The following is a 13,387-nucleotide window of genomic DNA, read 5'->3' as shown; positions in this document are numbered from 1 at the left end:
AGCATAGACAATTAGTAAAAGACTTAACGTAAGGTTATTATCTTACGTTAAGTTAATAACTAAGTTTATTAACTTAGTTATTAAAATTAGGGCTAATGTGTTAAAAACCATGTCTTAAATTGAAAAACTATTTGTCATAATCTTAAAAAAAAAAACTACCAACAATAAATGTGGTTATTTCCTTATTATAAAACATAAATCTGTTTTTATGGTAACATCAAACAACATGACTAAAACACTCACTTTTAGAATTTAGAAGATAATTTAATTAAACTAAGTGTAGAATTAAAATGTGCAAACATAATTAATATGTCTATGGTACTAACAGAGGTATGCTTTCACTTTATGGTTCTGGATGACTGATTAGTTACTTATCCAATTTAAAATTTTTTTTATAATTGGATAAGTAACTAATTGTTTATTTTTTTATTATTTAAACAAAGTATATTTACAATCTATAATATTATTATATACAATAAGTAAATTTGGTAAAATTTAAACATAGAATTCGGTGGTTTAAAATTTAGAAATTACCATTAAAATTATAAAATTATACTACATACCGAGACTTAATAAAATTGAAAAAATACCTTGTATAGAAAGTTCTTACATTTTTGTAAGTGATTTTCATTCAACATTATAAATACTCAAATTGATAAAATAGCTTGATTTAATAAAATAATGATTTATTAGATTAATTAAAATTAAAAAAAAAGATTATTTGTGATAGAATTTATTTTTATTTTTTATCATTTACTTGCATAATATGTAAATAAACGGAACATCATACCTGCGTATGTTGTCTCAGTTTTACATACATATAACATACGAAATATTACTTCAGAGAGAATTTACGTATTATCTTTTAATATTGAAGCAAACAAATTAATATGTTCTACTGAATGCAAATTTGCTGAGTTGTATGTATATAAAACAAAAATAACACACGTGGGAATGGTGTCCTCTTAAGTACTTGTAGAGTTGTATATAATATTAATTAAACTATTATTACAGTTGGTTGAAATTTAAAATATAATTATATTTATCAATTAGGTATATTATATAAAATTTCACAATTTACATGTCCAGGAAAGTATCAATCAATAAATAAAAAATTATAATCAGACTTAGTTTAGATTTTGCATAATTGTTGAAAAAATTCAAAATTGTATTTTAAGCATTTCACATTATTTAACTATAGACAATTTTTTTTACTTAATTGTAATGAGAAATTTTATATTATTTTATGCCAATCTAGAGAAAAAATAAACACTGAAATTCATAAGCTTATGATTTATGAATAATGAATATGTTACTCTTAAGACTAGTTATGTGTAATTGATAGTATAAAATCAGTTTTTATTAAAATGAACTTGTACAAAAATATATTTGATTTTAAAATTAATTAAAACTTCAATATTAGTTATACAACATCTAAAGAAAATTAATGATGATATTTTAAAATTTTAGTAACTATTATTGAAACAAACCATGAATTGAGCTTTTAATTTTGAATTCAATTTTATCTCATTACTAATCTTAAGATTACTGTAAATGGTATTAAAAAAATCAAATACATTTTTATTTATAAATAAAAAATTATGTACCTATGAAGAAAAACTTTCCTTAAACAATTATTTTTAATTTGTAATAACATATTTAATTAATATATAATATAATATAGTAGATGGTAATTTAATACTTATTTAATTCTTAAAAAAATAATGGTAAAATTAAAATTAATATAATTTTCATTTTCTCTTTTAAATTTGTGCTGGTATTTTTGGTAAACCAAATTCATCTACAGAAATTTCACCAGGTTTACTAGGTTCTTTGTCTTTTTGTCCAGGTTCTTTGTCTGGGACATTCACTTGATCTAAATAAGAAGTATCATCATCTAAAGCTAATTCATCACCAATTGCTTCAAGCTCTGCATTTAGTTCATCTTCATCAATATCTGGTACTCCATACGTCCGTCCTAATGCTTCTTGCACTTCATTTGATTGATCTAGCATATCAGCCATTTCATCCTGAAGATCCTATATTAAATGTATACAATTAATAATGAAAAATTATGAAAACTATTAGTTTAAATAAATTATGTTAGTGTCTAGATTCTATATATCAGTTATTATCAGTATTAATAGTAAAATGTAAAATAGCTCTTTTAATTTGTCAATCAAAACTTATTATGAAATGTCATTAATACTTATTGAATTAAATACCAAATATTAAAATAATTTTATTCTACCTCAATATCATCTATATTAATGTTCTTAAATTCTTTTTTCATTTGTTTCATGCCGGTTTTCATCGCAACTACTGTTGATTGGGTATCTTTCAATGACTGAACTGCATAAGAAGCTTGTTCCATATTGAAAGATTGATTTCTTAAGTTTTCAGCCTGACTTTCATATCTATAAATAATAAAAAATTATGAATATTTTAATCAGATATAGATTCAAGGGCTTAGGGATTTCAGCCCCCTCTCTTTTAAATGTATTAACATGTATTATGTATATAATAAATACTGAATAAGTCTAAATATCCGTGTATTTGAAATATAAATGTAATAGTTAATATTGTACATAAATTTGTCAAACATTTTGAAAATGAAATTTATGACTTATAACAAAATTATAATTGTTATCTCTTTAAAGTAAAGAAATTGAGCAAACCCTCACCCAAAAACCATTTTTGAATTATAAATCTGTAGCTGATTTAAACAATACAAGAAGCTTGAATTTAATTTCTGATTTTTTTTTTTTTATTATTTATAGCTACTAGTATTAAAACTATGATAGCTCAAAATGTATACATTTATTTTAGGGAATTTAAATATTTTGAAAAAAATATTATAACTAAGTGCTTATTATAAAAATAAAAAAATACAATCTAATGTAAGTTTGTATATTTATTAATAAAAAAAAACTAAGAAATAAAAAATAAAAAATGTGTATAAATAACATGAGTTTATAAATAATGTGTATCATATCTAAAAAATACTCGTATCAATACTTTGTGAAAAAATTAAATCTATAGTTATTGATTTTTGCATCACAATAAAGAAGAATAACTAAAACCTAGATTTCTGTAAAAGTACCTGTACTTCCTTGTCTAATCTATTCATTGTTTTACTTGGTTATTGAAAAAATTAATGGTTTTTTATTTTTGACTATAAAGTAGTGTTTTCCAACCTATGGATTGCAAAAGATGATAGATTTTTGATAGTTTGCAACTCGCACTCACAGTGTTTGTACACTAATTAGACTAAACAACTATATTGTTAATAATATATATAAAAAAAAAACCTAGGTGTATTTTTATTTTTTTAGTGGGTGTTTATGTACCAAACAAACAGTAAATTTATGGGAATTTGAACTGAGATATTACCAGAAATATATCTATGCATGATGATGATACAAAATTAGTAATTCAATAGTTAAAATGATGAAAAATTGACAGAAAGGACCAGGTCGTTTTTGTGCCCAAACTATAGTAATGTATAAAATGTAAGAGAACAAAGTAGACTTATACAATATTACCTCCTATTATTAAGGATTAGATATTGGGGAGAAAGCCCAACTATCAGGAATGAAATATACTGAAATGAAATATTATTTTATTTATATAATATATATTATTTTTCATAACTCACTGTTTCCTTTGTTTCAAGACTCTTAATGCTTTTTGTTTCAATGAATTTTTAGCTGGGCCTTCTCTCATTTTGGCCATTTGATCTTTCAGTTTTTTTAACTCCCTGTCAAGTCTATTGATTTTTTGTTCAACCGATTCAGCACGATCGTCTACCTATAAATGATTTTGAATATTTAGTTATGAATGATTACATCTGAAGATTAGTTTTACACTTATAATATTATTTATCTTTCATACTATTATATAATTATTTACTTACCCCTTTTATGACGGCAGTCATATCTGGAGGAGGCGCCTTTTCTTTCGATTTCCCGAATATACGGTTCATTTTGCTTGATGGAAATACCTTTTAAACTATACAAATATTAGTAATTAGCTAATAAGCTCGATTTAAAAACGAATACTACTGCAGGTACCAGGAACTACCCAATAACATTAGATACTAATAACAGTAAAAAATAAGTATGCAAACATAACAAAATACTAAATTTAATAAACAATGAGAATTAAATTTTTAGTTTATGATGTGAATTCAATTAGTTGTGATATTGGGATGGTTCATGAGTTCATGACTCATATTATCTGAAATTCTGGATATTCTGAATGTATCGCTAGAATAATTGATGTTCGATAACAATATAATGATAATTATTATCTCAAGCACAATCGGATAACTTCACAGCTGATAATATGGTTTGAATCACGGTTAGAGATATATCATACATATACTATTTGTAACCATGATTATCACCACTATCTTAAATTATGATTATCACAAAATAGATTATCATAATAATAATTTAATTTTTATTTAGGATTTAATATTTTTTATGATTCAATAGTCAATACATAACAACAGTAAGCTTTTATTTTATTTGTAATAAAGTCAGTTTTATCATCAACTGTTATTTGACAGTTAATTTGTCATTTCATGGTTTTATTTAACAGAAAAAATGTCATTTATCATTAATGCTTTTCAAAGATGTAAAGCTATCGCTAAATTACAAACACCAGCGAATGAAGCATGTGTAAGTATTACATTAACTACACCTAGTTCTTATAGAAAAAAAATGTAAATTCAATACATTAAAATGTTTTAGTTTGGTGAACTTCCATGTATTCAACAAATTCGTAATAAATGGCCAGACTTTAGAATGAAAAAAGATGCACGGAAAAGAAACACTCTTAAAGAATATGGTGTGTATAAGCTGCGCTATAATGCACTTCGTAAAAACAATATTATTCCTTTAGAAATTCAAGTAATTGAAAAAAAAATATAATATAAAGTGCAATTTTATATTTTTTATGTTTACATTTATAGGAAATTGCCGACAAAGAAATCTACAATTGTCCAAGAGATGCTAGTATAACTAGAATTGTACAGCGTTGTCAGGTAACTTCTCGTCCTCGGGGTAATGTCAAACGATGGCGTTTAAGTAGAATAGTGTTCAGACATCTTGCTGATTATAACAAATTAGCAGGTGTTCAAAGGGCAATGTGGTGAGTAAATAATTTTATTTTTGTAGTTGTTAATAATTATCTAATATACTTACATAATTTGTTTTTTCCAGGTAAAATACAAACGGAAAAAAATGCTGATGTATAGTTAGATGTATAATTTATTTACTCTGAGTTACATTTTTTGTAATTGTATCATAGGTTAAATAAATATAATGTTAATAAAAAAATACAAATTGTTCTATATTTCTTAAAATTTTACCTAATTATTTTATGAGTAAAGTAGAAAAGAATGAAAGTGTCATTTTTAATTATAAAAAATATTTATGAATATTTTAATCTTATTCCGTATTATTATGAGTGTACAATCCTAGTAAGGATTTCTATGTTTTACACTGAAATATTATGTCCTTTCAAACCAAACTTTCAAATTAATATAAATGAATTCAAATTTTATTTAAGGTTATAAAATTAACATTAACATACATTTTTATACAAATTAAAAGTTAATCTAATTTAATTTTAATTTTCACTACCATAGTTAAATGCTGTGTTGCATAAACAATAACTAAATATTAAATTAATTTATGATAAGTTAATGATCCCTTAAACATAATTTGGTTCATAGGTCCAATAAATTGTATTTAATCTTAAAATTAATCAATTTGTATACAACAAGCATAAGTCTAACATTAATTTAGCTATTTACTTATTTATTATTGTTAATTTTTAATTTTTAATTATAAATAATTTTAAAATTTAAAATAGCCCTATTGAAGTCCTAAATATTTAATTGGTATTAACTAATAATTTTTATTTTTTATTTTTTAGGTAAGCATACCTTAAGTGCCAGTGCCAAAAACCTAAACTACATTCTTTTTTTTTTATAATTAATCTTAAAAACCCATTAACTATTTCTTTTTTTATTACGTTATACTATAGTCTTTAAACACCGAAAAAAAAAATAATGCAATTTAAAATAATACAAATGACTATCATAAGTTAAATTGGAGGTTAGTAAATGGAATGACCCAAGTACATTGCTTACTATTTTAAATAATAATATTTTGTATATTAATCAACAACCCCATTCCTAAAAACTGAATATTTTATAGTTATTAATTTATGTATAGTGTACTTATTACATACATAAAGATTAAAGATATACCTAATGCATATGATAGAATAATATGATGATACATAATTAATAAATAGACTATAATTAATAATAATAATAAGACAAGAACTGTATGTCTACATAGGTTAATAGGAAGTACCTAGTTATATATATAATAAATAAGGTAATATTTTGTTATTAAGTATTATCATTATTTGTGGGTAGTAATACTATAATGAAAATGGAGTTGTTTTAATTATATCAAGTTAGAATGGTTTTATTTATTGTTAAGTAAGTGCTCTGTAATTCACTATTTTATTAGATTGCCCAATTTAAGTAGGATTGTTATTAATGTATTCAAATATTACACTTTATTGCCATATGATTATGGATACATAAAGCATTATATAAATTTATTATTCACCAATGTCTCATTTGAATATAGGAAAAAAAAACGTTAATAAATAATATTATTAAGTAAGTATCATTTGTTATAATTTAATAAAATATAACTATATAATCAATGGAATAATGTATATTATTGTATTATGTAGTTAAGTACCTAATATAGTCTAAAATTTATAAAAAAAAAATTACATAATATTATTAAAAATTTAAATTATCATAAACTTATAGAAAAACACAATTAATAGCTGAATAAAATAGTCATTACCGTCTTACCACTCTTACCGATGTAGTATCTTACTCGACCCATTCTTATGGATTTCTATCATTGTTCATTACTGAATATGCAAGAATAGGTCTACCACATACAGCTCTAATCTGAATCCTGCATTGTCAATGATTTATCACTGAATTAAAATTTAACACATCCATTGCAATTTGGAATAACTAATTAGCTACTATAAATGATGAAGTAGGTATACTAAAGTCCTAGGTTCTATACAGGCGTAGATACACGTAGATACATGTACATCAGAGCGTTAAATATAATTATATTTCTGAGAGACATCTTAATTTTAGTTTTGCATACGTTCTATACATTTTAATTGTTTTTTCTTTAAATAATCTTTTTTCGGAAATTAGGATATTACGCCATCGGAAAATTTAGAATAATTGCACTTTTGCATTTGAAAAAATGCAACTATGTGCGTCTGCCAATTTGTCGGTTTGACTTTACCTTCATAAAGTTTTAAATTTTTACAGTAAAGAATACATAATAAGATTAAGGTAGGAATGTTAATATCAATGTATAAACTTAATTTTAAATTGAGGGACATTTCGTTTAATTTATACATCTCTAGTTAAATTTTTACACTCTTTTTGAATATTGTATAAATATCCACTGTAGTCTGCAAGACATTTAAGAATTTGATAAGTGGGTACTACTGTATTAAATACCTATCTGTTTTAAATTACTTTCATTATCTATTAGACTTATAGTTCAAAATAATCAACACATATTATATGTAGTAATATAATTATGTAAAAACACGATTTTCGAAATTAAATCATCAATAAAATAAAATACTTTCATAATTTTCAAAATAAAGTCAAATAGGTACTTTTATAAATATTATACTATGTACTGATAGAATCGCGGACAAAAAGTCCATTACAAAAAAAGTTGGACAAAAAGTCCGTACTCAGTTTTTATAGTCGGACAAAAGGTCCGAGCACATTTTTGGGGTCGGATAAAGAATCCAAAAATGAATATTTATTTTAAATATTTAAAAATTTAAAAATGTTTGTACACATATTATATTATTATATTTTTGTAAAACCAACAAAAATATAACGGAAATCCACTATAATGACGAATTTATATTTAATTTTTATAATTAAAATTAAAATTTATAATAAATTTTATAAATATATATAAAAATAAGAAAATCGAAAAAAATATATATAATGTCTACAAACATTTTAAAATTTTTAAATAAATATTATATTATATAAAATATTTTGTATTTTCGGACTTTTTGTCCAACACTAAAAATGCGCTTGAACTTTTTGTCCGACTATAAAAAATGAATCCGGACTTTTAGTCCAACTTTTTTTATAACGGACTTTTTGTCCACTTCTTTTTGTCTCCGGACTTTTTGACCGATTATCGTATTGATATACCAGCTTATATAGGTAGGTACTCTATACAGTGGTTTTCAACCGGTGTGTCGCAATATACGCCGAAGCAGAATTTCCTAAAATATTTGTTTATAAAAACAATAACAATTTTACTACATAGCATACTCCACGTCGTATCTGCACAAACACGGATTTTTGGCAGTCATAATAATAAAAAGTAAAAAAAGAGAACGACTTCAATCTATAAAAGAAGAACTGAAAGTAAGCTTATCGAAAATTCGTCCTCGAATTAAAAACATTAGTGCATTACACGTCAAGCCTATTATACATACATATATCTCAATTTCATTGATCGATAAATTTTTGTTGTGCAACAATCATATATATATAAAATAAATGTTTCTTCTAACACATATTTTCATCATTGTTTTACTTTATTTCACAATAATTAACCGGCTAAGAGGGTATACTGTAAATTGTATATATATAAAATATGCTTAGTATATTATATAGAATATGAATTGATATTATTGAGCTGCGAAAATGTGGCTGTGTGCCTCATTGTTAAAAATGTTAAAATCCACTGTTTTATAGACTATAATATATAGGTAGTCTATACACACAGCCACAAGCAGTGTCTTCAAAAATATGGGAAAAAATTGTAGGTAAATTCTGAATGTTTCAATGAAATCGGAGTAAATATCTAAACACAAATGTATATTTACTATTTTCAACCGTACGTGATGCTACAATACAAAATTCAAAATTGCTATTTTAAAATAAAAATATGATATATCTAATTTCTATATCATAAAAAAGCGAGGATATATTTTGAAAATTTCCTATTACCTATACAAATACGTTGGTAGGTATCTAGGTATAGGTATCATAGATAGCAGCCAGCAGGTTCTTATTAATATACAAATAAACAAAATTTACTGTATAGAAATTGTCATTTGGAAGAGAGATAACTGCAATAATCCATACATCGATAACACTATATATTTATATAATTTATATAGGGTAATTCATAAATTCATCAATTCATGATTCAAAAAACATATTCATCTACATTTATTTCTTTGATAAATTTATTACAATTTTGTCTTTTGGAACTTTAAAATATACTAGGACCATATTTTAAAATACTCGACTTTTTATCTAGTGCTAAGGTAAAGGTATTACACAGAATATATATAATGGTATCATGTAACCATGTAACATTACAATAACAAACTTTTGTTTTAAATAAGAATCTCTTTATTTACTATAAATTATCTGGTGGATAATTTATTTGAAAATTTAAAATCTGAACAAGTAGTTTCCTAATTATTATTATGATTATTATATATAAAGAATATTATAAGTACTAAAGATAATAGTCCTTAAAAATGGTTTTACAAAAATATAAAATATAGAATAGAAGTAATTAGTATTTTTTGAATCTAGAATTTATAATACAAAGGCCATATTTACAAACTATAAATGTTGATGATGGATTAATATTTATTACTATACAATTTAAAAATAACCGTAGCGTTTATTGTCCCTATCATATCTTCCAAATTAACCTATTAGCACGGAACTATCTTCGGTACAAAAAGTTTAATAACTCAAAAACTACTTTATCGAATTTCTATTCAAGTACGAAATTCAGAAAAATTATACGCTAAAAAATTGATAGTAGAAAAAAAGGGGGGGACTCATTTAAATAACAGAAATTTGTATCTCCACATAACACTTCTTAAATAATATAAAAAACTTCAAGAATTTAAAAAAATGTTCTTTAAGTATATTTAAAAAAATCCAAGTCAGATTTTGAATAAGTACCAACTAAATAGTTAATTTTTTTCTATCGTTGGGACTTTTTTTACTGTATTTTTATTTTTGGTATTTTTAAAAAAAAAAAAATTGTATTTTAATCATTTATATCATTTTATTTATTATAATTGAAATGTTATTTGTTTGAAAAAATTGTTAATCAAATAAATGAATATGCCTATATTTTAGTTTCATTTTCAATAGTTTCGTAATTATTGATTATTCAAATTACTAACAAGTAATTATTATAAATTATAATGTAACTCAACATTCATAAACTAGAAATTATAAGTATAATTTTGTAGGTATAGGTATATGTTTTTAAAACACGATTACCTATATGTCCTATATAGTATACATATATACATATAAATATTAAATTATTAAAATAATGGTACATTGATACCTACTAAAAAATGTTTATTTAATAAGTACCTTATTAAATTATATCATTTACTGTACTGTCTTATATTATATATTTATAATACATTTAACTGTAACTAGGTACCTACACATAAGGTAAATAATATATATATATTCATATTTATAAATATTTTTACAAGATAAAATATCCATCTAATACACAAATTGAACAGTTTGTTCTACCAATGCCAATTATACCACATAAGTATGTAGGAATTGGTTGATTTAGAGATGATAATGCACCTACCTACATTTTGGTAGATACGGCTATACGAGTGGGTATTAATGAATTATATTATTATTGTGTCTGACCTAATAAACTAAGAGGACCATTTTTTTTAAATAGGTACTTGAGTACTTCCATAATTTGTTTAGATTATTATTTAATGAATATAATGAATAAACTTATAATTGAAACTAGTAACTAATTTATAAATTAGCACCAGACACCGGAGTTTGGCACACTACATTAGGTAGGTTTGACTTAGGTATATTGATAATTAATGTAGATTTACCCATATTGGCTATATTATATGCTGGCATAGCCGACGAATAAAAAGCGATATACCCTATTATCTACCTCAGATCCAATACATATTATTAATGTTATTTCGGACAAAACATTTACTACAAATTTAAACATTTTGCAGATAGTAGATTTATCATAAAGCTTTATGTTTGACTTATTGTGTGCATATATATTATCTATGGGTTATCCATGATGGGTATAATATTCATTATATTAAATATAAATGTAAATAAATAAATATAGGTATATATAAGTATTTAACTACTAAACTTCATATAGAAGTATTAAAATGCTTCGTTGTTATTAAATAGACAAAGCGAAGAGTATTGTGGAAAAAGTAAAACGTATACCTACCTCTTATTTACGATTTACACTACTCAAACGTGGATATATTTTTTTACGTGCCAGTATTCTATAGTATAGCGATGTCGATGCAAGAGGGAGGTAGCTCCTCGTCTTTGTATCCGGACACGCAGCGGCGGCGGCGCGTTGACCTAGAAAGTAGAAATGGCATCGGCACACACGATTCGGTCGTGATGGGAAGGATGTGCGTAGAGTTGCTCTGGTTGGCCGGCCTTGGCAATGCGACTTGCGATCATTATCGAGGTCAATTAACAAGGCCAAGCGCGGGTAGAAGCCATCGACGGCAGCGGTCAGGAGAAATAAAATATATAGGCCAAAATATCCATTTCGCCATCCTCGCGGAAAACTCATTTATGTACGGCAATTATATGATTGCTTTTTTCTCGACACCGAAAGAACGACTAATCGGATAGTAAAATTAATCGCACAGTAAATTGTCCGTGACCATATTATTCGCGGTAATCTAAAACGACTATAGGTACATTACGGTGCAGAAGCTTACTATAAACTTATTCAAACTTGAATACTTAAATAGAATATAAAATACGAGTAAGTACTATGATATTATAGGGACTTAGGATTAAGTATAGGTCAAGTTAATTTGCTCGAGTACCACTGTATTAGACCCATTGTCGCAAAAATATGTCATGAAGAACAGTTGTCTCTTGTGATCATAGGTAAATTATACATTATACATTTATATAATATATTATATTATATCACGTAATAAGTACAAATTTGAAATCATTCAAAATTATTTTTTTTATAAAACGCGAATTTTAAGTATGAAATCCAACGATTTAATGAAGAAAATTAGTGACTATGTGAATGTGATAAGTTTCATTTTCATGTTTTTACTTCAACTATGATTGGATCAAAATATTTTGCAATATTTATTTAAAAGTATTCACTCGATAACAGCATTTGATAACAATAATAGTCATAATAATAAATTATTGCACAGATGAATATTTCAAATCATTTATTTCTTGTGAGATTTAAATGATTATTATAATAATTATAAATAAATAATAAATAACTATAGAATCACACATAAAATAAATTGCAGTGATTTGTTGGGACTTGAGAATAATACTTTTTTTACATACTGCTGACTTTTTTTTACCTGATCATTATTATTGTCTGTAAATTTTGATATTCAGCAAAAGTTTATGTTAATCAGGAACTGGTATAGTAAAAATCACATAAATACTATACAGCTAGTATACATTGAATAATAATTAACCTACATAAAATTGTATAAAGACAAATAACGTTAGTTAATTATTATATTTAAGTAGAAATTTGGTAATTAAAAATATTCGACGTTTTTTTAACAAATTTGAGACTTGAGTCTCTTAATTTTGTATGCATGTGTATTGTGTAGAAAAAGAACATACTGTAGAAAATGAAATCTAATCACTTATAATCACACAATAAACATATCATACACATATACCAATATCATGTATAGATGGACTCGTATGTATTATTATAAATAGTGTGAATACCTAACCTAATTATATTTATACTATTTATTTTGTTTTTATAAATAAATATGATATCTGAAAAAATAGTCTTAAAAAATAAAACGCGAACCAATTCCGTTTTCAATTTTAAAAACGTTTACATAATATTTGTAGTTTTTTAGTTTTACTTTTTGAATTTATAAAATATTTTAATATATATTATATTAAATTTCATAATACCTATATAAAGATAATACTAATGCGGCGAAAACTCAGTTATTTTTCATTATATTGAAAAAGTACCTGCATTAAGATCAAACTAAACACTAAACATCAAATGTATTCAATAGCATTAATTATAAAAATAAAAAATATATTACATATTATATACATCTGACGTATTCGTTTAAGATGTAGGTCACCAAAAATGAGTTCTTGTCGTATATAATTAGAGACTATCGTATCGGTAAAAAAAAAATTGTCATTATATTGTTTTTAGAATTA

At 24.3% G+C, this 13,387-nt stretch overlaps 2 protein-coding genes across 2 annotated transcripts; one reads left to right on the top strand and one right to left on the bottom strand.

Moving 5' to 3' along the window:
• Positions 1–720: 720 nt before the first annotated feature.
• Positions 721–4,274, bottom strand: LOC113556615 (charged multivesicular body protein 5). Its single transcript, XM_026961677.1, has 4 exons — positions 3,917–4,274; positions 3,659–3,810; positions 2,252–2,417; positions 721–2,039 (listed from the first exon to the last, which is right to left on the bottom strand). The coding sequence occupies exons 1-4, from the start codon at positions 3,983–3,985 to the stop codon at positions 1,764–1,766; spliced, it is 663 nt and encodes a 220-aa protein (XP_026817478.1). The 5' UTR covers positions 3,986–4,274; the 3' UTR covers positions 721–1,763.
• A 164-nt stretch (positions 4,275–4,438) lies between these two features.
• Positions 4,439–5,243, top strand: LOC113558618 (28S ribosomal protein S14, mitochondrial-like). The gene is made up of 4 exons (XM_026964114.1): positions 4,439–4,685; positions 4,758–4,916; positions 4,979–5,157; positions 5,229–5,243. The coding sequence occupies exons 1-4, from the start codon at positions 4,611–4,613 to the stop codon at positions 5,230–5,232; spliced, it is 417 nt and encodes a 138-aa protein (XP_026819915.1). The 5' UTR covers positions 4,439–4,610; the 3' UTR covers positions 5,233–5,243.
• Positions 5,244–13,387: the final 8,144 nt, after the last annotated feature.

This window comes from Rhopalosiphum maidis, chromosome 4, assembly GCF_003676215.2.
Source record: "Rhopalosiphum maidis isolate BTI-1 chromosome 4, ASM367621v3, whole genome shotgun sequence".
NCBI classification, from domain to species: Eukaryota; Metazoa; Arthropoda; class Insecta; order Hemiptera; family Aphididae; genus Rhopalosiphum; species Rhopalosiphum maidis.
Note: the sequence above shows the minus strand (reverse complement) of the source record. Positions and strands in the feature narration are given on the sequence as shown.